This window comes from Eretmochelys imbricata, chromosome 6, assembly GCF_965152235.1.
Source record: "Eretmochelys imbricata isolate rEreImb1 chromosome 6, rEreImb1.hap1, whole genome shotgun sequence".
In the NCBI taxonomy this organism is placed as follows: domain Eukaryota; kingdom Metazoa; phylum Chordata; order Testudines; family Cheloniidae; genus Eretmochelys; species Eretmochelys imbricata.
In genome coordinates this window covers 125,618,282-125,643,839 of record NC_135577.1, presented here as the reverse complement: position 1 = coordinate 125,643,839, position 25,558 = coordinate 125,618,282, and the positions used below count along the sequence as shown (strand labels likewise).

The following is a 25,558-nucleotide window of genomic DNA, read 5'->3' as shown; positions in this document are numbered from 1 at the left end:
CAAGGGCGGCCCCGCCCCCGGGCTCCGGCCAAGGCCCCGCCCCCGACCTCTTCTTGCCGAGAGAGGCCCCGCCCCCGAGTTCTGACTCAGTGAGGCCCCGCCCCCTAGCTTTTAGCCAGCGAGACCCCGCCCCCGGGTTCTGAGGCGGCTGGGCCCCGCCCCCAGGCTCTGACGAGCCCGGACCCCGCCCCTCCGGCTCGCGGGGGGGGGGCGGGGCGAGGGCGCTGCTGGAGCGGCGCCCGGGGGGCTGGCGGGGAGCGGCGGCCGCGGGAGGGAAGCAGCATGGCGGCCGGGTGCGAGCCGCTGAGCGCGCCGCCGCCGCCGCCTTCCCCTCCTGCCGTGGCGGGGCCCGCGGGCCCGGTGCCCGAGTAGCCGCGCCGCGCCGCGCCGCCCGCAGTGCGCCCGGCCATGGAGCTCGCCCGGCCGGCCTTTCCGGCGCTGCCGCAGGCCAAGGAGGACTCCGAGGTGAGCGGCCCGGCCGCGCGCTCGGGCCTGGGGCGTCCCCTCCCCCCGCCCCGGCCCCGCTCCCGCTCCGCCTGAGGGGCCCGAGCGCCGCCGGATCGGCGCCCCCCTTCCCGGCCCCGGCATAGGCCTGGTGTGCCCCGGCCTGCCCCGCCGCGGTCCCACGCGGCCCTACCGCCTCCGGGACAGCCCCCCCCGCTTCCTCACGGGGGCCTCCTGCCCCCCGGGGGGCCCCGTCACCCCCATCCTCTGCCTGCCCCTGGGATCTCCGCTCAGGCCCCCCTTCCCCCTACGGGGGCGCTGGACCCATTGAACCCCCTTCAAGTCAGCGGGTGGGGCAGCCCCCAGGTCCCCACAGGGTGCCTAGGGACCCTCCCTCCCGTGCCTCCTGATGAGTAACTTCTGTGAGGGTCACTGCTGAGCCCTCTGCTGCTTGCTACTGAATAGTCCTGCCCCCAAGGTCCGACCTGCCCCCAGGCACCCGCCTGGCACCCCCGCCCCCCCCGGCACCCGCCTGGCACCCCCCCCCGGCACCCGCCTGGCACCCCAGCCTGCCACTGACTCTAACGCCTTCTCTCCTCTGTGGGATCACGAGGGACTTTCCACCAGCTGCTGTCTCCACCTGCCTGTAAGGTTGCCCCTGATTTGATAGCGTGGGCTGCAGGACAGTTGACTGCTACCTCACTTCTTAGAAATTGAAGGGGGGTGGGTCACCTGGAAATCCCCCTCTCCAGATATGTGGTGGTTACTAACTGAGATATAGTAGAAACAGTTTGGAGCACTGGGTGATCCTTTGTTGAGCAAATACTTCTAGTGTTCAAGAGCTGTGACTGCCCTGCAGTTTAAGACAGGTGGCAATATCGGCTAAGACAAAACTACTCCTGGTGTGGTGTCAAAAGAGCGAGATCAGTTTGGTGTTTGATTTCTGAACTTCGCTTAAATCTATAGTGCCAGTCTTGGCTAGGGGTAATGTGTTTTCATATGTTTCAAACAGGCACAAGTGTGCCCCTTTTGATAATGTCGTATGGATAGGGCCCTACCAAATTCACAGTCCATTTTGGCCATTTTTACAGTCATGGGATTTTAAAAATCATAAATTTCATGACTTCAGATATTTAAATCTGAAATTTCCTGGTGTTGCAACTGTAGAAGTCCTGACCCAAAAGGGGGTTGTTTGGGGGCAGGGGGTGTTGTATGATTATTGTAGGGGGTTTGTGATAGTGTCACTATTACTTCTGTGCTGCTGCTGGTGACGATGTTGCTTTCAAATCTGGGTGACAGGAGAGTGGCACCTGCTGGCCAGGAGCCCAGCACTGAAGGCAGCAGCACCACCACCAGCCGCAGCACGAAAGTCAGGGTGGCAGGGTGCTGCGTGGTCGCTGGGTTAGCAGCTACCCCTCTCTGGCCATCCAGCTCTGAAGACAGAGCAGAAGTAAGGGTGGCAATATCACAACCCCCCTATAATAACCTTGTGACCCCTCCACCCACAACCCTCTTTTGGATCAGGACCCCCAGTTTGAGAAACACTTGTCTCACCTGTGAAATCTGTATAGTACAGGGTAAAAGTACACAAAAGACCAGATTTCACTGTCGTGATGCGTTTTTCACGCCATGAAATTTTTAGGGTCCGACATATGGGGAACGCAAAATGCCACTGCATTTATGGTTGGATGTTGACAGTGTCCAAAATCTTGACAGTTTTATAAATTGCTGCATACTTCACAGATGCTTTCAATTATTACATCCATATTGATGGGAATTATTGTTGCTTGCTTGTTTTGTATTATGGTAAGCTATTTGCAATACCTAATTTACTATATCTGTTTTCTTGTTTTGGTACTATTTCTTTAATGTACTTTCCCTACTAGGTCTGGTAACTCTCTAAAATTTTAGACACGTTCTCAAACACAGTTATAATATGGTTTGTATCTGAACTCAAGTTAAAAGTTGTGTTCACAACCCCTGCAGGGTAGTCAGTAGTATATCTGTTTGTTTAAACAAAATATCTGCCCACTTCGGAGCACTCATGCATGCTACCTACAGCTGTGTCCAGAAGTAGTTAACCAGAATTGTGGTTGATGACATTTTAAACTTCAGTTTTAGCTAGCATAGTTTAAAAGGACACTGGGGTAAACCTATTTTGAAAATAAATATCATTGTTAATGTTACAGCGATTTTAGTTCCTTAAAACTGAAATTATAAATCTATTTTACTTCTCACTGTTCGCATTTTTCAGTGCAGATAATGAAAACAGACTAATCCCTCATAGTTCTCAGACATTAACATAATACCATAATGTTAGGGCTGTAAATGTGACAGGAAAAAAGTTGGAAATATTTTTTTAAACTGTGAAAACACTTCTATTGATCACAGGTCTTGTAAATGTTTTTACAAAATGTAAATTGTGTCTAACTTGCATCCCTTCAATCCCCATTTGTAGGGAGGCGTAAAGATTGTAATACCACTGATGTTAGAAAATATATTTATAAAACTAAAGCAAACTGACAAGGAGAAACCTAAAATCACTTATGATGCTATAAAGTCCAGTGCTTAAAATGTGCTTTGGAGAAGCAAATGAAGTAAATTAAAATTGTCCAATCCACAAAAATAAAATAAAATCAGTGAAAGCTGAAACTTCGTCTCTTATACACTGCCGCAAGAAGGTAGATTAGTACAAGTAGTATAACAATACACAACTGTTGAGGCTCCTGTAATACCTAAGACTAGTGTGGTAGATTAAGTAACCATAAAATATCAAAAAGAAAAGGAGTACTTGTGGCACCTTAGAGACTAACCAATTTATTTGAGCATGAGCTTTCGTGAGCTACAGCTCACTATGAAGTGAGCTGTAGCTCACGAAAGCTCATGCTCAAATAAATTGGTTAGTCTCTAAGGTGCCACAAGTACTCCTTTTTTTTTTTGCGAATACAGACTAACACGGTTGTTACTCTGAAACCTGTCATAAAATATCACAGTTTAAAAATGATCAGGAATGTTGGGAATGTCATCTGATAGGAGCATCAGTATCTTCACCCTAAGTCACAGTGGGTACTACTTTCTGTAATGTAAAATTTCCTATTCGAGTTCATTTCTCTCTGCATAATATCCAAGAGTAAAAATCAACAGGCCAGTTGATTTATTTGGGACGACCTTTTCAGGCTGCATATTGCAGCTACTAGCCTTGGATAAAGATGCCTTTCAGAGCTCATCAGTGCCACCCTTCAATTAGCTAGAACAGGGGTTCTCAATCTTTTTCTTTCTGAGGCCTGCCCCCAACATGCAATAAAAACTCCATAGCCCAATTGTGCCCAAGAACTGGTTTTCTGCATATAAAAGCCAGGGCCAGCGTTCAGGGGTAGCAAGCAGGGCAATTGCCTGGGTCCCCATGAAACAGGGGGCCCCGTAAAGGTACATTGCTCAGGCTTCAGCTGCAGCCCCAGGGATTTCAGTCCCATGTAGTGGGGCTTCGGCTTTCTGCCCTGGGCCCAGTGAGTCTAATGCTGGCCCTGCTTGGCGGACTCCCTGAAATCTGCTCGCTGCTCCCCTGATTGAGAACCACTGAGCTTGAAGGCTTGCATTAAGAAACCCAAGGCAGCATTTACCCTTACCTGCTGGGGTGAGGTTAAGTTCATCATGCCTCAGCAGCATTTGTAGTCTGCTACCTTCTCAGGGACTGGAAATCATTATTGGCTCTCCCATATGAACACACAGAGCCATTACTGGGGTGGCTCACGTTTTCTAATTTTTCTTTGTATTTACTTTAATTGAATGAATTTAGTGCTCATGCAAAGGAGGAGGTCAGTCACGTCTCCAGGTAGACATAATGAAGGCAGGCAGGTGCTGTCATCAAGCTTCTGCCACACATCTCTGCCAGCACACATCAGTCCTGACTTGCATTATCTCCACTGTTCCATGCTGATGCACGGACTGCAGTAATGCTAAATTGTGCAATTTTGTGACATGAGCCAATAAGGTCTTGGATGAGACCACTTCTTTACTGTTTTCCACTTGTAATCTGATTAGAAGTTGAACCCATATTTCCAGCTCACAGAGCCATCGAGATTCCTATGGAGAATGTCTTTATCTATATTTTGTGCATCTTGATACATACTAGAAATATATCTCAGTTCTGGCAAAGCGCATCTGGTAGATGCTGTGAATGTGTATTAACAATTATAAGCATTTGTTTTATTATGGATCAGTAATATTGAACATGTCAAAGCCTTCTGAATAATGATTTTACATGCTCCAAAATCATTTTAAACCTTAATTTCTCATTCTCTTTCAAACCCCACCCCCCAAAAACTCAAGTAATTAGCCTACATCTTCTAATTATTGCTTGCCAAATTCCATGAAAAACTGCAGAAGCTACACAAGGGGAAAAATTGGTATAACTTTTTCTACATTCCTGTACCTTAAAGGCACATTGTCAAGTACCCTAGATCCAAAGTTCATCCCGCTTTAACAATTTGATTATTACTGCTTTAAATTCTTAAAACCTTTTGGAGAAAACCCTCTGCTCAGATGCTGAGAAATTAAAATAAAAAACACTCATTTAGGAGCTATGTTTTGTACACATGTTTCCTCTGCTGGTTCTACAGCAGTAGTTAATACACTGTTCCCCAGAACCCAGGTGTAATAACTGATGGTGAATAAAGGAAGGAATAAATAAAGAAAAATCGTAATTTCGAGAGACAAAGATAATCGGTGTTTGCCAGAAATGTAGAAAAAAGCAGGATTTATGTAATTGAAACAATGGAGACCCTTAAACATACTTGCAGTGGTAATTACTGCTAAAATATTTTAGTTTGAAGAAAAAAAGAGCTAAGGATTTAAAATTTCCATTTTGTAGTCGTAATTTTTAGAGTTTGGATTATAGTTCAGTATTTGGATGCAGGTGCCTAAAGTAAACATTCTTAATGCGGAGTTCAGTCTCTTGGTGCAGTGGCTCTCAACCTTTCCAGACTACTGTATCCGTTTCAGGAGTCTGATTTGTCTTGTGTACCCCCAAGTTTCACCTGACTTAAAAACTACTTGCTTACAAAATCAGACGTCAAAGTACAAAAGTGTCACAGCACACTAGTACTGAAAAATTGCTTACTTTCTCATTTTTACCATATAACTATATAATAAATCAATTGGAATATAAATATTGTGCTTACATTTCAGTGTATAGTATATAGAGCAATATAAACAAGTCATTGTATGAAATTTTAGTTTGTACTGACTTCGTTAGTGCTTTTTATGTAGGCTGTTGTAAAAGTAGGCAAATATCTAGATGAATTGATGTACCCCTGGAAGACCTGTGCATACCCCCATGTACCCTGGATGAGAACCACTGTCTTGGTGTATTTTGCATACTAGTTATTGCTTTCGTCTATTATATTATTCCATATAAAAATAATTGGGAGGACTCATTTTGTTTGGCAAACAAGTGTTTGACAGTGGTAAACATTCATAGCAACATTAATTTTGTGTCAGTTGTCTGTGGTTTAAAACTTTGTAATCTGTCTGTTTCGCCCAGATGGATTACAACTATTCTGTATAAACATTTAAAAATATAAGAAAAACTGGGAACATTTTCTTAAGCTTTCACTTTTACATGAGCTATAGATTACTGTAAAATGAAACCCAGCAAAACCCCTCTTAATACAAACTTTAATACTTGCTGGTCTGTGGGCACTTAAAAAGGTTTTTTCTGTTAAAATGTATGATCAGCATACCCAAATAAAAATCAGACAGAGCAAAGACTTAAAAGAAATGCTACATGATGCTAGCAAAGGATACAAATTAAAAAGAAAACAAATCTTGAGCCTGATTTCGCAGGATGTTGCCAAAATACGTATGTCAAAGGGGGAGCATTTCACAGCTGCAGAAGCTGATAATCCTCTCATACTTTTTTAATCTACGGGCAACCCAGGATCTACCCTGCCCCAAAGCCCCACCCTGCTCACTCATCTCTTTCCGTCACTTGCTCTCCCCCACCCTCACTCACTTTCAGCAGGCTGGGGTTGGGGCTGGGGCCGAGCAGTTTGCAGTGTGGGAGGGGGCTCTGGGCTGAGCTTGGGGCAGGGGTTTGGGGTGCAGGAGATGGTGACGGGTGCAAGCTCTAGGAAGGAATTTGGGTGCAGGAGGGGGCTCTGGGCTGGGGCAGTGTATTGGGGTACAGGGTGCTGGCTCTGGGGGGGGGTCAGGGCTGGGGCAGAGTGGCTCGGGGGGGTCAGAGCTGGGGTGCAGGAGGGGGTATGGGGTGCTGGCTCCAGGCGGGGCTCAGGGCTGGGGGTTGGGGTACAGGTGGGGTTTGGGGTGTTGGCTCTGGGAGGGGGCTCAGGGTGCAGTTTGGGGTACGGCCTCTTGCTGGGTAGCACTGACCTCCAGGGGCTCCCAGTCGGCAGCGGGCAGAGCAAGACTAAGGCAGGCTCCCGGCCTACACCGGCCCCATACGAGTCTTGGAAGGGGCCAGTTTGCTGCTGCTGCTGCCCCGGGGGAAAGGCCGGGGGGGGCATGTGGCTCTGTGCACTGCCCCTCTCTGCAAGCACTGCCCCCGCAGCTCCCCCAGCCAATGGGAGCTGTGGGGGCGGTGCTTGCAGGCAGGAGCAGAGTGCAGAGGGAGATCCCTGCCCCAAGGGCCATGCTGGCCACCTCCGGGAGTGGTGTGGGGCTGGGGTAGGCAGGGAGCCTGCCTTAGTGGCAGCCACGCTGCGAAACCAGAGATTGCAATCGACCGATTGGTGACCACTGGTTTAGACCCTGCACCTCTGTGGAGCTCTATTGAAGTCAGTGGGAATCCCAACAGCCACAGAGGTTTACTTGCATGCAGCAGCTTCCAGGAGCATGGCCTAATCTGAAAAGTAATTGTAAAAATGACATTGTGAGGCTCCATGTTTATTATCTCATCACTGTCCAAATCAATGTGCTCCGTTTACAAGAGGTGCATTTTCTAACTACAGTCCAGTAAAAACTCAACCTTTTTCCTAATTAGATGTAAATAAAAACAGTTTTAAACAATCTTAGTAAAAAAATCCCTTCCCCGGTGCCAGTTGCAAATGTGTTCACTTCCTTAATATATGTGGTGTTATCCTACTAGATGTTCATGGGTTCTCAAAGTCATCCAGACAATAGAGTAGGCAAGACCCCTATTTTCATCCTGTTGAAAAAAACAAAAATTCTACTCTGATCATGTCTAACAGTGAGAGGCAGCGCTCTGCCTTCACCCTCCATCATCTGTTGTTAATAGAATATTGCATTGATGTAATCTAATGGTTCCAAGTTAGTGTTTGTAAATTGTTATGGGATTTCTTCCAGACTAATGCAACAAGGTGGAAAAAATAGCACACAAAACAAAGTATTTGTTCTTGCCATCTCTCCTTCCCTTATGGACATTTTTCCATTTTCTTTCTAGTTTCCCTTGTCTTAATTTTCTTTGTTTACTCTTTCCCTGTTTCTTGAAAGGACGTGCTAGCCCACTAGCACACTTTCTCTTTCCTCTGTGTGTTCCCTCTTTCTCTTCAGTATCTTTACCTGTTTCTGTTCTGTCTGCTTCCTGCCCCATGAATTTCCCTGTTGTTTAGCCTTATTTTCCTATCCATTCCCCATTGTCTTCGTAGTCAATTAACTTGCTTCCCACCTCTGCTTTGGCATTCACTCTGTATTTTCAAAGGGTAAAATATTTGTATGGCAGTTTATATGCTGCACTGGAGAAGTACTCTGCAAAAATAGTTGATTTATCTACAGAAAACAAACTGTTAGAAGCTTATTGTCAAATGCTGCTTCTGTGGATGTGCCTCTGAGCAGCGCATGGATGCACTAGAGTCAAATCCTGTTTAACCATCCTTAGAAAGATCTGTGTGGGAGTTGTGTTCGACACCTTCTCTTGCCCAACTCCATTCCTTATAGAAAGCCTATTTGTACCTGCTTGGTACTACCCTAGGGCAGCTCCTTTTTGTGGCTACTAAGAATTTCAATCCCTGGTAGGAAATGGAGATTAAAGTAGCACATTTTACAGTGACAGAAAAGGTGGTTGTCAGTAATATTCAGACCTTTCTCTTGAATATATTTTCAGCAGCCTAACTGTGTATATCTGATTAATGGCAAAACTAAGAATCAGACTAGATGAAATTCATATAATTGGATGTTCAATCATCACTTTATTAATGCGTTTTATGGCCTTTTGGCAGTTGTATTTTGCACTCCTATTTAGAAGTGCCATCAGCACAACCAATTTAAGTTTTATATATGGCCCTTAATGCACGATATCACAATGTTTTATGGAAAAAGTGATTAGCTAATAAGAGAAGAAAGATTTCAAGATAAGTACAGGGGGAAAGAATTAGAGGATGTAAGTGAAAGAACAAACCCACAACCATGGAGAGTTGTGGTGTGAGGACAAGATGCTAAAACTGTCAGAACAAACAAATTATAGAAAATGAAATGAGGGAATTAGGGCAAAGTAAATCAGGTTTCCCTCCTGCTGTTCAAATTCATTGAATTTGGAGGGAGATAGGAAATTGAGAACTGTTCCCTAACCACTGGATTGTGGGATATTCTGATGTGGCTCTCTATCTCTCTTCTTGAAGCTGTCCATTTTGCATTAAATAATTATTCATAGGGCCAAAGAGAGAGAGTGAGAATGACTCCACAGTCCAGTAGGTAGGGCATGTCCCTGAAAGTTCAAACCCCACTCATCAGGTAGAGAGAGGAAGTAAACTGGCGTCTCCCACATATTGGGTGAGTACCCTAACCAGTGAGCTAAAGGTTAAAAGGGAGTCTGCCACCTCCTTTCCCCAACCATTTTGTGTGGAGTTAGGCTTGTGCCGCAGCTGCTCTGGAAAGAAATGGTGTAGGCACCAGACTGCAGGAGAGGTTTCGTGGCTGTGAATTGCAAGAAGAGAGAGGTGTCTCGCTTGCAGCATGGACTTAAGCACCTAAGTCTGAGAGAGAAGTGAGGCTTAGGACACATCCCTGTCTCATTGGCATCTCCCATTGGCTAGCTTAGGTAGGCAACTGCCTAGCATCCTGGCTTGTGTGGATCCCTTTCTTAGGCATCTATTTCCCCCATGTGTTGTATAGGGAGCATTGCAATGACTTACGTACTTTTGTGGATCCCTAGACCATGATATCAAGGATAAATTGAGATAGTAGCAATGAAGTCAGACTGTTGTGGAGCAAGGGACTTTCCCCTAATGGCCCATACCCACCATAAATATAGTCAAAATAAGACTTGTTACATTTTAGAATGTGGACAGGATAAGACTTAACTCTCTCCTATAATTGGACTAAAGCCTTTGACATGCCCAAGGCTCCCATCTGGTTGTGAGTAACAGACCCATCCACACTGCAAACTGTAACCTAGTCAGGGGGACAACTGTAATATAACCAGATTTTCTGACTTGGTTGTAGTTATAGTCCTAGATGGACCTCAGGACACTTATTTAGTCTCCATTGATCCAGTAGTAGGAGGTTACTGTATAGCAGGGGTAGTCAAACTTTTTGGCCTGAGGGCTACATCGGGTTTCTGAAATGGTATGGAGCGCTGGTTAGGGGAGGCTGTGCTTCCCCAAACAGCCAGGTGTGGCCCGACCCATATCCGATCACCCCTGCTTCTCGGCCCCTGACGGCCCCCCCGGGACTCCTTCCCTATCCACTCGTTCCCTGTCCCTGACTGCCCCCGGACCCCTCGCCTACAACTTGGCCAAACTTGTTCCTCACACAGGCAAAGAGAGTTTGTCCAACAGTTCTCCGGTTATTAATATTAAATATAGAAGTCAGTGTCCCAGCTTGTGTGTTAATAGCCATCCCTTGCTTCAGAACACACATTCTCTCTCGTAGTTAATGCTTAAATACAAGGTTGGCTTATTACATGAAACACCAGGTTTTCCACCACTTTTTGGAGCTTGTGCCTCTCATCCAGAATACAAAGTGTTTCACAGGCCACCTATGCTACTGACCATAATCATTAGCAGGCACAATTTTTTGACCGCAACAGGACCAGAAAAGATTAATCTTCATGGATTGCTTGCTCCTCAGCCAGAGCCGAGCTCCAGTAAAGACTGAATCACGTGCAGTGTGGTTGTATGCACTCATAGGCCTTAGCTATCAAAGCAAACATGTACCATTTCAGTGACGCATTGTCATGGTGCGTGCGCGCATGTGAGTATTTGCACTTTGTCATACGTGATTTTTTTAATGGAGTATGTGCTGTTTCATAGAAGGTAAATGCAGGCAAACACCACACACTGTTTAAAACTCCCTCACATTCTGCACTCTACACTGAGCCATTAGCTGGGGTTCTTGGGGACACACAAGTGCAGGATTTATGCTGTGTATTCCTTTTAGTTCTTTCACAACTCCTGCAGTCCCCCTACATTCTCTCTGAACAGCTGTGCCTCTGAGCCACAATCCAGTTTGGGATAGCTGGTTATAGATGAACAATACCGCTTTGTAAGGCTTTTCTTGATCACCTTTTACGTGGCACTCTTCAGCTTGGTGATTTACAAACCATAGGAACCATTTAATCTGCTGCTGAGTTACATTCACTGCGTGGATATAATCTACAAAATGGTTAACAAAGCTTAGCCGTATTACTGTATCCAGTTGGCATGTCTTAGTAGAGTTTGTTTTCGTAACAAAATTCCCACGTTCTGTCTGATCTGAAAGGAGATGCTTACTATTGTTTGTCTGCTGTGTATCTCAGGCAATATGCACAGAGCATTGTCACTCTGGAGAAAATAGTGATGGTGGGATGAATTCTTTGGTGTGAGACATCTGCCAGGGCTTAATCTACAGACAAGGATTTTTTCATATACTTTCTGTACGGTAACGGAATAATCTTGTGTTGTTGAGTGCAAAAGCGCTGGAGAGCTATCATGAAACCACCAGAATAATTCTTGCACTTTATGTTAGAATCTTTTAGTAACTAATCGTGTGCTTTCGGGTAAAGAAGGCACTTAATCTGAGAGAGCATCTTTCTGATACCTACTGTCCAAAAGAGATCCCAGTAGAGAATGGCTTTTGTACCCTTAAGACTTCCCAGAGACATTGGAGACTGATGTCTGGAGAGCACACTGTGACATTTTTCTTCATTCGGAATACCTTCAGGTCATCCCTATTTTTCTTTCACTGGACTGTGTATTGCTAATTGCTGCCTGCTTTTCTTGCACAACTACATTTTCTGCTGCAGCATTTGGCCCCTATTATGATTTGTGCCAGCTTTCTTGTTTATGCTCTGTTTAAGTATTTACACAAAAAGGTGTGTGTTGTCCCTAGGAAAAGAAAATGAGAAAGCAGTAGGACTCAGTCTTGCCTGAATATAATTGATTGGTCTGAAGGATTACAGCATTAAATATACAAACTTCTAACAAGATTATGCACTCTGTGTGCATTTTCACCATATTTTAGGTTAAGACTGTGTCTTCTAAATTTAACAATACAAAGCAACTAAACACTGTTTATCAAAACACACAAGTGTGTTTGTACAACAGGTACAGGACACCAAAAGCATACATAAATCATAGGCCTTGTCTATATGGATAATTAGATCAAAATGAAAGCCTTTGTGGATGTTCTCATTTTGGTTTCAATCAGGTTTATTTCAGATTAGCTTAAATTGATTACAACCATGTTTAAATTAAACTGAGATAAGAATACACACAGGGCTTTCACTGGTTTAATGAAACTAGTGCAAATGTGTGTGTAGACAAATTTTTAAAAGGGGAGGTTCTTTTCAATCTGCCTAGGTATCAAAGGAAAGATACTGGCTATCAATATGTCCACACTTTGTCACACGCTTCTAACTATCCAAAGTACTATAATAAACTCTCTTCAGATTTCATTTCCAAACAAATATAAGACTAGTACAATCAGTTATATTCAGGCAGACTTTCAAAGCAGTAGGACTGATTTTCTTTTTCCATGGACAAAACCCACCTTTTTGTGTAAATAAGAAGAAATCCTTAAAATGATCACCAGACATTCAAAACAAAGGACACAATCAACTAAAAATCACATTTATCTCATAGAATGTACCTTCTATTACAAGTAACACATGATTAGTGTAAATGGAAGATAACTTTTTAAAAGTTGACTAATGTATTTACTTTGTGCATTTGGCAGTGTTTTCTGTGTAATCAGTTTCACTGCAATCCATTTTCCTTGTTTGTGTAGTCTTTTCACACAGTAATAGGGAGAATTTTTCTTAAAATGTGGTTCCATATTTTAATTTGAATTGAACTTTCCTCAAATGCTGTCCCAGATTCAATTCCGCAATCCAGGGGTTTAGGGAAAATTTTTTACTCTGATACCCAAATCCCATATAATCCCTACTAAATATCATTTAGTCTGTAAAGCCTCACTGAGTACCTATTTTTGTTTTAAGACATGTATCTAAGTGAGGGAAGCGATATATTACGTTGTTAACAGTATTTATGGCTCCCCCAAATTCCTTGAATTGGCCATACTGCGATTTTGGGACCTGAAGCTACTGCTTCCACTTCTGAAATCTAGGGGTTACATTCCGTAATTCTTTCCTTGCAATATAAACTGCTACTGTAACCCTGACATATTAAAGTCATGGTCAGCAGTTGTCCAATAAGTATGTCTTTTTATATAACCTATTAATTTTCCAAAGGGGTGGTGGGAAGGGGAAAAGGGATATTAGCAGAGCCCTGGAAGGGCAAATGGGAAGAGTTTGTATAAATTTTAACAAAGGAACTATTAGTGCCTCCATGGAAGGCGGATTGAGGAAAGCTTATGTAAATATACACACACTGTGGCAAACTAAGCAGGAGTGCTTATCACCCTGTTCTCTTTGCATATATGTTTTATTCATTTGCCCTCTCCCCCCCCCCCCATTGCCTTTTTAGATTGTAAATTCTTTGTGTTGGTAGAATACCTACCATGGGGGGCGGGGCCTGATCCTGATTAACCCCTAAAGTATTGGAGAGCAGGAGATAATTCACATGGGATAGGGAATGAATGAGTGAACAGCAGGAAGGGATATTGGATTGTCAGGGAGGAAAAGAATAGGAGTTGGACAGACTGTGTTGATAGGTTTTAAAACTCAGCTCTGGCAGTTGTTCTGTAAGGCACAAAAAAAACGGGGTGGGGGGAGATTGGAATGCTGGTTCCAGCATCTGGAATGTGCAGGTGGATTGAGGGGATGGTACAAAATGAGCCAAGGCAAGCTGTAGTGACCTTGCACTGGCAGAAATGCATCCCCACAACAAAACTTGGAAGGGGTTGTGATGGTGCAGGAATCTGATACACTGACTAAAAGGAATATTCAGGTCCTTCTGGCTTGATGCAAGGAGGTGTGCATACAAACCCATACAATTGTCTAGGATAAAGAAAAATGGAAATGACTTTTTTGTGGCTTACTCTGCAGTGGAATTGGCAAACTGTGTTAATATAGAGTAAGTTTCTGGAATTGGCAAAGCTAATATCAAGTGGTGGATTATATGGTGTTACCTGCAAGATTCCTGTTGATGTGTACCTTTGCCTATGTTATAGCCATAGAAACATCGCCTTTACCAGAATTTTGTATCCCCCAGGGCTAATGCAGAAAACTGTTTAGACACAGGTTAGGCTTGATCCACTCATCATGAAAAGTTTTAATTTCGCTATTCCCTTTGGTTGGAATTCTGCTAGTTAGTCCAACTTTCTTTGCTCTGGCAGTTTATTTTGACCCAAGATGCATTTAGTAGCAGATTATGAAATGGCAGGCAGCTGGCTTAATTTAGAAAATCCATTTTCCAGCAATCAGACTATTTCACAATGTGCTTGTTTGTTTTGGTTGCTAGCTTTTTTTGCACATTCCCTATTGTGTGTGTGTGTGTATGTATATATATATTTTATTTTATTTTTTAAAGGATTGGACCTATCCCATGAGAAGAGAGATGCAGGTATGACACTCTAATTTGTTCATTTGAGCCAAAGCCCAGTGGCTCATTCAGTAAGTACGTGGAGTTGCCAAATGAAAGACTTGAGTTCAAAACTAATCTCAGGCTCTTAGATAGCAGGCTGGCAGTTTTGCAGCAGATATGCCTCCTGGGGAGGGTGCATGCTACATTGTTCTTGAATTCCCCACCCCTAGTGGCTAACATAGAGTAGTTACAATATATAGCAGGAGGATGCTAGCAATCTCTTTTGCTGGACATGTGCTGTGTTCTATTGGAGGTTTAAGTATGAAGCTAGGGATTTTTTTAATGGGGGAAGAGGAATGAGGAGAGGACAGTCTAGAATGAAGGGTTTCTGGGATCAGTATTGCAAACGTAAATTTAAAAAACACTATTAATTGGGAATCTTGTTCTCTCTCTCAACGCCTGAAATATACAGTTTTCTGTCTTCATGTATGTTTTAGAGCATGGGAACTACAAATAGACTAGAACTTTGCTTCTGACTTAAATTCATTCAGAAGCAGGTGTTCTCAAATAGCAGCGTTTGGGGAATTTAAGTGTTAGTACCATGACCTTTCAGCCAAATCCTTGCATAAAATAAAGCTCTTTGGACATGCCTGGAAGTGAGATTGAATGGAGGGAGGATAACTGGATACAAATTAATCATTTGTTCCTAACTATCATATAAAGTGAAATAATTTATGTAAACTGAACATAAGTGAGCTTTTGGAATACCTAAGATGACTTGCCTTCACGCCAGCTCACAATTCCACTGAAACCCACTAATTAAACGAGGGCTAGATAAGGTGCGGCAATCTAACTTGAACTTTGTCCATATAAAGGATTTGATTTCTCTTTCAAAAATAAGAGTCTCTTTTTATGGATCACATTTCTTTTACTTTACAAAACTTTTTTTCCTAGTCCTGTTATAAATGACACTTGATAACATGTCCCTCACAACATGATAAATTACTTGTTTCCATGGCCACAGTTGGAGTTGAGAGCCCAATGCATTTTTAACTAAGTTTTTTGAGTTGATGTTTAATGTTTTTTTTTCCCCCGTAGGAAATTTTACCTGGTTTATTTTTAGGCCCATATTCTTCAGCTATGAAAAGCAAGGTACGTTTTTCAGAATATTCTCTTCTAAGTAAAGTTCTAGCAAAATTGCTTTTTGCACTTTAACATAAAGAAAAAGGAGTACTTGTGGCACCTTAGAGACTAACCAATTTATTTGAGCATAAGCTTTCGTGAGCTTGGTTAGTCTCTAAGGTGCCACAAGTACTCCTTTTCTTTTTGCGAATACAGACTAACACAGCTGTTACTCTGAAACCTGTCACTTTAACATAGTTATTGTGAAAAAGTAAATTGCATATAGTTAATGTTTACACAACTCTCTGAAGTCTTTCATATATGAGCTCAGTATAAATGAGGCAAGATAAATGAGGTAATTATCTTTTATTGGACCATCTTCTACTTTCGAGCTACACAGAGCTCTTCCTCAGGTCTGGGGAAAGTACTCAGGGGATACGCCTATGCAGCAAAGAAAACCTGCGGCTAGCCCATGCCATCTGACTCAGGCTTGCGGGGCTCTGGCTGCTTCATTGCTGTGTAGACTTCTTGGCTCAGGCTGAAGCTTGAGCTCTGGAACCCTCCCACCACACAATCCAGCCTGAGCCCAAAAGTCTACACAGCAATGAAACAGCCCCTCACGGCCCAGCTGCAGGTGTTTCTTTGCTGTGTAGGTATACCCTGTCTCACAGCTAAATATATGGTCGAACAGATAGTGTAGCATAAGAAGTTAGCATATATTCCAAGGGACCGTTCAAGGTGGAGTGGACTGTTAATCATCCCTTTTAGAATATGTGCTAACTACTTATGATGAACTGTCTGTTCCACCTTGTATTTAGCTGACACTGACTACCTTTCCTAGACCCAAGGAAGAGCCTGTGTAGTTTGAAAGCTTGTCTCTCTCATCAACAGAAGTTGGTCCAATAAGGTATTACCTCACCCAGCTTGTCTTTCGAATACCCTGGGACCAGTACAGCTACAACAACTCAGTATGAATAACGTATTGTCATAAGAAAGGCCATACTGGGTCAGACCAAAGGTCCATCCAGCCCAGTATCCTGTCTACCAACAGTGGCCAATGCCAGGTGCCCCAGAAGGAGTGAACCTAACAGGTAGTGACCTAGTGATCTCTCTCCTGCCATCCATCTCCACCCTCTGACAAACAGCAGCTAGGGACACCATTCCTTGCCCGTCCTGGCTAATAGCCATTAATGGACTTAACCTCCATGAATTTATCCAGTTCTTTTTTTAAACCCTGTTATAGTCCTAGCCTTCACAACCTCCTCAGGCAAGGAGTTTCTTATATTACCTGCTATGGTTTGTCAGATTTGCAAACTCAAAAAAATGTGTTAACTCGGGCAGGATGAAGGTAATCTGGGGTTACAGGCACATTATGACATGAGGTTCCTTGGCCTGTGCCCCTGTGCTGTGGCCCCACTCCTCCCAGAGCAGTGAGTCTTGGAATTGGCACCCCATTCTGATACGTGGGGCAGTTCAGTTCACACCTCTCAGCTGTTATTTCAAGCTGTCTGCAGACTCAGGTAGACATCTTTGTATCTGTTGCACCCAGTTCATATTTTTGAGCTTTTCTTGACAATCAGGAGAGCACAAAACTTATTTTTAAACAAATGAAAGCTGAGTCTCATGAAATCACATGCCTACGATGTTAACTCCTGAAGTCAGACCCTGAACTCAGCTACAGTGATTTATTCACTTGCCTCTGCCGTATACAACTACGCTACTCACTCCAGACAAAAGAATCTGTAATACTAGATTGTATAAACAATTTTTCAGTGACTTCCCCTGAAGGTGATGAGAATTTATTAGTGATTTCACCATAATTAACAAAATCTGAATTTATAGATTGACTTCTTTTAAAAGAACTTTACATAGATTGTGGCAAGCAGATATTTCTGTGAATGCTCCTCTGTACTTTGTTCAGACAATGGATATTGTGCCACTGAGAGTTATTTCTCTGTTAGTGTTAAACCATAAATCAGATCAGTCAATATAATATTTATGTAGTGTGAACTAAGCGGTTCAATTTTAACATATCCCAGAGGCAGAAAAAAAGTTTGCAAAATTACATCATATAGTTTAGAAATATAATTTCTCGCCTGTTATGAACTGGTTCCATCAAGTTTCAGTGTTAGCAATAATATTACCACATGGCACATGAACTTGAGAGAGATTTCAAGAAGTTGAAGGGTGTGTTGGGGGTGGGGAAACCATTTTTTAAACCCCCTCTCTGCTTGATGCTTTTTTATCCCTGCTGCCAGGAGCATTCTCCATATAACCCTACATTTGATAAAACAGTTCTTCTCTTTATCTGACTATTGGAGGTCTAGTCTTAAATGTATTAACTTTTTATATACTTGCCTGATAACCCCAATCTAACATTTCACATAGATCATATTTTAAGGATAGCATGTCATTTTTCATTATAACTCTTAATATGCTACAATAAAAAACATACGTGTTCTTTAAAAAGTTTACCTAAATTCTTATCTTTTGCAGCTACCTATACTTCAAAAACATGGAATAACCCATGTGATATGCATACGGCAAAATATTGAAGCAAATTTTATTAAACCAAACTTCCAACAATTATTTAGGTAAGAAATTAACATAGCAGCATTCTGAAAAATAAAACAATATTGAAGATCTTATTTTGAAAAGCTATGCTTTAATTATATTTAATGGGATTTTTAAAGGTGTTTTCCTTATTGCTAGCATGGTCCTCTCAAGTAATCGTGTTATGTTCATATTAATTGTTTGAAAAATGTCACACTAAAATAAACAAGGGTGTGTCAGATATTCTCTAAAATGTGTATTTGTCTCACCATGCCACAAAGTACTTTGTGGTATACCAAACAAATACACAAATAGTCTCCAACTGTCTTCCAATTACTGATCTGTCAGTTCTGGTTATAGTTTGTTTTAGTAAGTTGAAACACTGTTGCAATAACAGATTCAAAGACAATATATGCAGCCTTCTTGTGGCACACAGGCCCCCAGAAGAGAGTTCAGTACAATTTAACATCTTGATAATACTGGAAATATGGAATAGTGGTTCAGCTCCATTATATATAAATTCATACCCAGCGTGGTCCTCTACATCTTTGATTCCTTAGCAGTTTTGCACTGCATTTTGGATCTCATCCTTCCAGCTGAGAACTGGATAGGATCCTTCAGATTCAGTCAGAACCTTTTAACGGCCTACAAGGGTGCTACATTCCCTGTAGTCCTAGAATTGAGACAGGAGAATGAGGCTAGCTCTTTTATATGGCATTGTACAACATCTTATGCAGTTTTCTGAATGACATTGCAGAAAAGCTATCTTCCAGATTTACTGTACCCATTAAAGAAAAGGCAATATGTAAGACTGTTTTATGCTTACAGTAACTGTTTTAATTTCAGGTATTTAGTCTTGGATATTGCAGATAATCCAGTTGAAAATATAATACGATTTTTCCCTACGGTAAGTATCTTGGTCTGTCAGTTTGAGTGGATTGTGGATGGAGCAGTTCATAGTCAGATTTTCCAAAGTGACTAGTAATTTTGGGTGTTGCAGTTTTTCAGTGCTTAACTTGAAACATCTTATAATGGATTCTATTCCTGGCTCTGCCACTGTCCTGCTTATTGACCTTGATCAGGTCAGTTTGCCTCTCTGTGCCTCAGTTTCCCCATCTGCGGAACTGGGACAATGATACTGACCTTTAAGATCTGCTGATGAATAGTACTATATAAGAGAGAGGTGGTGGTGGTGGTATTATTATTATTATTATTTTATTATTAGCGCTTGATTTTCAGTGGGTGCTCATCTCTTTCGGAAAAGCAGGCCCATTTAAAGTATCCTAAGATGTGTACCCAGAATTACTAGATATTTTGGAAAAGCTTGGTTTCTAAGAATCAACCCTATATTTTTTTTCTTACAGCAAATGTTAGTACAGGTCAGCTTAAAAAATGAAAGGAGACTGAATGGTGCAAAATTTAAATTCATTTTCTGGTAGCATATCTTAAACTACTTTAAAGGACTTAAAATGCAATATTCATAATAAAAAAAATCAATCATTTAAATATCTAGTTACACTCTGGAACATTAAACAGAAAAATGTGGTTACAGAAATGCTGAATCTCAATTTGTACACTTTGGATTGTTTGTTTTTGAGAGAATTGAAGCATTGTATGGGAATTCCCCCCAAATTAAATTGTGAGGGAGCGAAATCACATCTGGTCTTGCATCTTACAGTAGTCCTAGTGTTTTCATAGTGTGGACCACATAATAGCCACCCCCTTCCTAATCATTAATCCAATCTACTTTGCAGCTACTTGCCTTCTCCCCATTCCCCTGCACGTGCTGCCCTGCTGCCTTGTCCTCTTTTCTGCCCTGTTCCTTGTAACTGTTTTACTCTGGATATGGCTGTAGACATTCAGGATGGCTCTTGTTTGCTCTCCTATGTAGCTATGACCCAAAAAAGAGATGTCTCATTTCCAGCTGCTTTTGAAGGTTACTGGGCTCTTCTATGCAGTTAAGAGACTGGGGGCTTGAGCAGCAGCTGGAAACAAGGAAGAGCCAGCACTATTTGACCATCTCATATTGGTGTTGGTCCAGAGAGCTCTTTAGACCACAAATCCCATGTTGTTGGTTGATTAATAGAAACCTACACAAGAGATTTAAAAAGGTGGCTTTTTACAGTAGATATACCGACATCAATGTAATTCTTCGTAAGTACTTTATTGTGACCCAGATTATATTTCTGTTGGGTATTTTGCTTTTCATCTGTTCACTTCCAGATAGCATAGGCTGTTTGCATCAAATTGTCATGAAGTATCTTGGGATCATGGTGGGATTATAAATAACAAACTTTGTTCATGGTAATGCTTAACTAAAATGTGTTTAATTTCTGATAATTAATTAAATCTCTTCAGGTAGCTCTCAAATAACTGTCCACCAAAACTTTTCTTTGTATTTCAAAATTCTCATTAAAAAAAACCCCTAATTTGTATGTAGAACAGTTAAGTGACATATTTAGCATGTAAAATCGTGAATCTTTACATATTGACTAATGATGTTTGGTGTGAAAACTCTTCAGTTTTTAAATGTAAAAACGGTGTTAGTATTTACAGCTCTAGTTGGAACTGCATGTCTTCATATAACCAGCTCACTCTTTTCCCTATAGACTAAAGAATTTATTGATGGAAGTTTACAAACTGGAGGTAAGCTTGGATTCACTTTTTCTTTGATTTACCTAATATCCTAATAGTTTGTTACGAAGCTTTAAAAATCCACTTGTTTAGTTGTGTGTACCTGGGCATAAATACTTGTAACTGACAAGTACCGAAGTGGGGATTTCCCAAATGTTTGGGTTTTTTGGCTGACTGGCGCTTGTCATTTTGCGTGCTCATGAACCTGGTAGTGGAATTAGTCTTAACACTGCATTTTAATATAGGCCCAATACAAACTATTCTCCCTCCCTTCCACGCAAACTTGGTTAACCAATCTATTCCTAGAGCAGTCTGTCCACTGCAGATTTGATTGTGTTCTGGAAATTAATACAGATTCATGTGCTTGGATTTTTGTTTTTAAATGTAGGGCCTTGCTCCTCTACAAGGATCCGTGCTAACAGGATCCCAATTAGTGATCTAGAGTGAAGTAAAACAACATTTGTAAGACACTAACCTATTATTCTTAAGCAAATACCTTGCTGTTGCATAGATGTGTTTAAGGTGAAAAGCTGGTAAACTTGGGAGAGAATAATTTTTATACAAGTGTGTGTATATATGTGTGTGTGTGTGTATATATATATATATATATATATATACACACACACACAAACATCTATACAAGGTATTCTCTGTCCTCTCAGGAAAAGTTCTTGTCCATGGAAATGCAGGGATTTCTAGAAGGTAGGAACCTTTCCCTTTTTTCTTTTGTTTTTTATATGCAATATGTTTTTTTTTCTAAATAGTTTGTTTCTTTTCAGTGCTGCCTTAGTTATTGCATACATTATGGAAACATTTGGGGTGAAGTACAGGTAAGAAAAGTACATTTAAACTGATTTGGAATTTAGTTGTCTTAAGTTATCTGTAGAAATTAAAAGTTTAATTTAAAATATACTTATGGGACATTGGTCCATTTGCAGTTTAAGATAACTGCTGCCTTCCCAACCAAGTACTTAATTGTAAATGTAAAGTAATGATTTAACTTAGTAGTATTATAAAGAATTTTCAAAGAGACATACACTCTGTGGCTTTAGGGCTGAAGTCAACCTTTAACTCTTGGGGGTTGAGAGGAGACTTTTCCCTTTGGGCAGATTATCCCAGTTGCCTGCTTCAGGGTTGCTTTCAGCTTTCTCTGAAGTGGGTGGAGACAGGATACTGGACTAGATGGATCACTAGTCTGTTCCAGTGTGGCAATGCCCATGTTCTTACCAGCTGTAATAGTCCCTTGGAGCCTCTGCCACCCAGTGCAGTTTAGAGATGTCCTAACGCTGTGCCTTGAGACCAACCTTGTGGCCTTAGGCAAGGGGGAGCCTAAAGCCACCTTCTCCTACACCCCCAAGCTAGTCCAGGTACAGAAGGGCTAGTTCTAATGGTCTTTTAAAGAAAAGTGTTTCCCCCTAAGAATTTAGAGCCAGTAGCAATAGACTGGTCTAGCTGTATTTATTTTGTCAGTCCAAAGAGATGAGTGCAGAGATCTTTTTTCTCGTTAAGGGATGCATTTACTTATGTTCAAGAAAGAAGATTCTGTATTAATCCTAATGCTGGATTTGTCCATCAACTTCAGGTAACATTTTTTCCTGGTTATAACTTAAATCACATGGCTTCCTTTCCCGCCAGTTATGTATATACTTATGCAACTAAAAATCAGTGTTTCTCAAGTGGTTTAAAATTAATCTAATTAGAATGTTTGTTAGCATACTCTGACACTTGTTTATCTGGAATTATGGAGGGTGGGGGAGAAGAGAGCTGTCACTTTAATCAGTTACCAGAATCAAACTTTGAAAAAAGCAACTTCAGACATCAGTAAGAAATGAAAATCTGTTATTTCATACATCATCTTAGGGCTTCTTAACTACTGGTTAGTCGGCAGACGGGAGAACTTCAAAGCAGATACCGTGGTCCACAATCACTCCATTTATTGGCATCATATCGGAGAACAGAAAATAGCTCAGTAGTAAGGTTTGACATCCCTATACCACCAGCTTTAAATAGATTTACCACCAGCTTTAAATAGGTCTTTTGCGTAAATGGCTGGGAAGCCGGGGGTGATCTGCTGAAATGGGCTTGTAATAGTTGTCAGTCATCCACTTGGCTGCCTGGTGGTGAGACAATTTATTTAGTTTTATTTTTACAGTATCTTATTTATAGGAAGCCTCTCCTTGTGCAGTCATCTTATTTCTAAATTTGTGGCATTTGTTTGCAGTAAAATAATACCTTGTCTTCATCTTCACAGCCCTATGCAATTGCGCCCCTGTCTAAAATCGCTGCAGTTGTCCTATATTGACAGTTCAGTTGCTTTATAGTCCAGTCCCCTCCCTGGAGCAACACTGCCTCCTTTTCCCGAAACATCCTTCCTTGAGAACCTGTGTTCATGCAACCTTTTTCTCCTCTTTGAGTGCGAGCATCAGAGGGGTAGCCTTGTTAGTCTGGATCTGTAAAAGCGGCAAAGAGTCCTGTGGCACCTTATAGACTAACAGACGTATTGGAGCATGAGCGTTCGTGGGTGAATACCCACTTCGTGCAGCTACTGTTAGGTGGATGCCATCTCTTTCCTCCACCCTGCCCCGACTGTCTCAGTTTGAACACTAACTGCCACAAGAAAGAAAAATGGGGCTAACAAGATGGATGTGTTCCAATAAGCATAACTCGTTTACTAAACGTTTTCATTCCCATAAACCCTCCTCTAACCTTTGTCCTAAGCAGCTTTCTCTCTAACTTACAGTCCAGTGTCTCCTTACTTTGCAAAGGTCCATGCGTACCTAGTAGCAATATGTCCTTATTTTTTTAGGAATATGAAGCCATCTATCTAGCAAAATTAACTATCCAGACGATGTCACCACTGCAGCTGGAGAGATCACTCTCTGTTCCACCTGGTACTACAGGTGAGAAGTCTTCTGTTCTTTGTAACTACTCTCTTGTCTCCTAAGGACAGTTGTGTGGCTTGGTTTTGTGAAGTGATTTCCACTGGCAACAATGGTCAAGCTTACCTGTGCAGTGCATCTGTTTCTCTGGGTGAAAAATGACTTCAATTGGTATATAGGAGTTACTTGCAATCTTATGTTTAGGATGGAGTACTGAAAATGCTCCACTTCCCCGATATACTGGAGAAAGGGTAGCTTTGTGGCATGCATCCCCAGAACCTGCTGAAAGCCCTGAGCTATGTGGAGATCCAGATGGGAGGGCAGCCAATAATCAGAGCATATTCCATGCCTAAAGCTAAGGCAGCTTTGCTTGGGAGGGAGGATTTTGCTGTGTTTCAATTGAGAGAACTGGGCACTTTTAAAATGTTACCTTTAGTCTCCCTCCCTCACGTCCCAACAGTGGCCTCTGATCAGGCCAGGCAGGGAGCACATGCCGTGATGACAGAAGAATGAGGCTTTAATAGCCCACACCCACTGCACGTATTCAGATATGATTTTTCAGTTGCTTAATTCTTTAACTTTATTAAAGACTGAATTTGAGCTGTTTGCTGTAGCCATGTCCAGTAACAAAGTGCACTTGAACGTTTCACGGTGGGAAAAGTGTTGCCTTTGTTGGAGGAAGACTAGTCAGAGACCAAGAAAGGAAAGCTTCACCCCACAAGGTGAAAGTTTTGGAAGGTTGAGTATGTGCAGATTTGAGTTTCTAATGCAAACTGTCTTGTGATCTTAATGATGATAGGTGCTTATAATAACTGACTTCTTAAAGCATATTCTCGAATTTTTTTTTTAGGAAGTTTGAAGCGAACACATGAGGATGAGGAAGAATTTGGAAATATGCAAGTGGCAGCAGCACAGAATGGGTGACGTAGAGCACCACTATTCCTAGAGATTGTGAAACCCTGCACGTGGAAGTGAAGAAAACTAGAAAAGATAAATTAACACAAAACAATGAACACACCCAGAGCTTCTTTTCAAATACATGTTGCTTCCAGATGTAAATCTGCCTCTGCAACACACACACAGCAACATTTTAATATGTTGGACTTCTTGAATGAATAGATGGCACTGATTGTTTTATTCCTTTTTTACACTTTACAGTTTTATTCTATACCAAGATTTTTGGACTTGCAAAGAGGTATTATTGCAATAATGCACTTTTCATACTTGAAATTTCTTTATTTGTATGATATAAAGTTATTACTTTAAACAAAATGCAAGCTGGGGGGATTTGTTTATAAAGTTATTTGTGTAATTTATAACAAGAGACTTTAGTAAAGAAAAGTTTGCTAAAATTCACTGTGTTCTAAGTATATATTGCAGCTTAGTTACTCCACTTTTAGAAACATACAAAAAGTGGAAATATATCCTGTTTTTACAAACTTCTATATACCTTCTGCTGTTAGCAGTTGACACCTCCTCAATTATCTGAACAGCATTGACTTTTTATCCTCATGATAAAACCCCACTGGGTACCAATTTATCTTTGAATACACTGACTGCCCTCTTGTTAGTCTTTGAGAAGAGGAAATACTGATCTAAAAACCTCCATTAGTATAATGCAAGCTAATCTAATAATGGTATCTGGTTAGAGTAAATTATTAAATTAAAAGGATCATGTATTAAACTAAGCAAAGGGGAAACCACCATCTCAACTTGATGTATATTAGGACTGAAATCTTTCTGTTAGCGAGCAGGAATCAGTATAAGGTTTTGGCAAACTTAGTTAAGTCAGCCAATAGTGGATGTAACAAAATTAAAAATAGAACCATTGCCTTCCAACTCATTTCCAACGCCTTTCCCGTGTATTGTATCAAACAAGAGAACCTTCGGACAAGTAGTGGTGAAAGCATACTACAAGACTGTAGCCTGGTCGACCGAATGGAGGAACGCTGATGTTTCACTCAAACACCAGCGAGTGTCTCTGCCATTGAGGATAAGATCTATGCACCTCCAAAAAGGTTAAAATTAATAAATTCTGTTTAAAAAACA

The 25,558-nt window shown here is 41.7% G+C and overlaps 1 protein-coding gene across 1 annotated transcript; it reads left to right on the top strand.

The window, feature by feature from the left end:
• Nucleotides 1–307: 307 nt before the first annotated feature.
• STYX (serine/threonine/tyrosine interacting protein) lies at nucleotides 308–25,558 on the top strand. The gene is made up of 11 exons (XM_077819619.1): nucleotides 308–465; nucleotides 14,328–14,360; nucleotides 15,420–15,473; nucleotides 17,940–18,037; nucleotides 18,843–18,903; nucleotides 20,606–20,642; nucleotides 21,293–21,332; nucleotides 21,410–21,460; nucleotides 22,140–22,212; nucleotides 23,437–23,530; nucleotides 24,360–25,558. The coding sequence occupies exons 1-11, from the start codon at nucleotides 409–411 to the stop codon at nucleotides 24,431–24,433; spliced, it is 672 nt and encodes a 223-aa protein (XP_077675745.1). The 5' UTR covers nucleotides 308–408; the 3' UTR covers nucleotides 24,434–25,558.

Coding starts and splice junctions, on each gene's coding strand:
- STYX (XM_077819619.1), top strand. CDS start 409: ATGGAGCTCGCCCGGCCGGCCTTTCCGGCGCTGCCGCAGGCCAAGGAG. Junction 14,361..15,419: donor CCATGAGAAGAGAGATGCAG/GTATGACACTCT, acceptor TTTCCCCCGTAG/GAAATTTTACCTGGTTTATT. Junction 18,904..20,605: donor TAATACGATTTTTCCCTACG/GTAAGTATCTTG, acceptor TTTTCCCTATAG/ACTAAAGAATTTATTGATGG.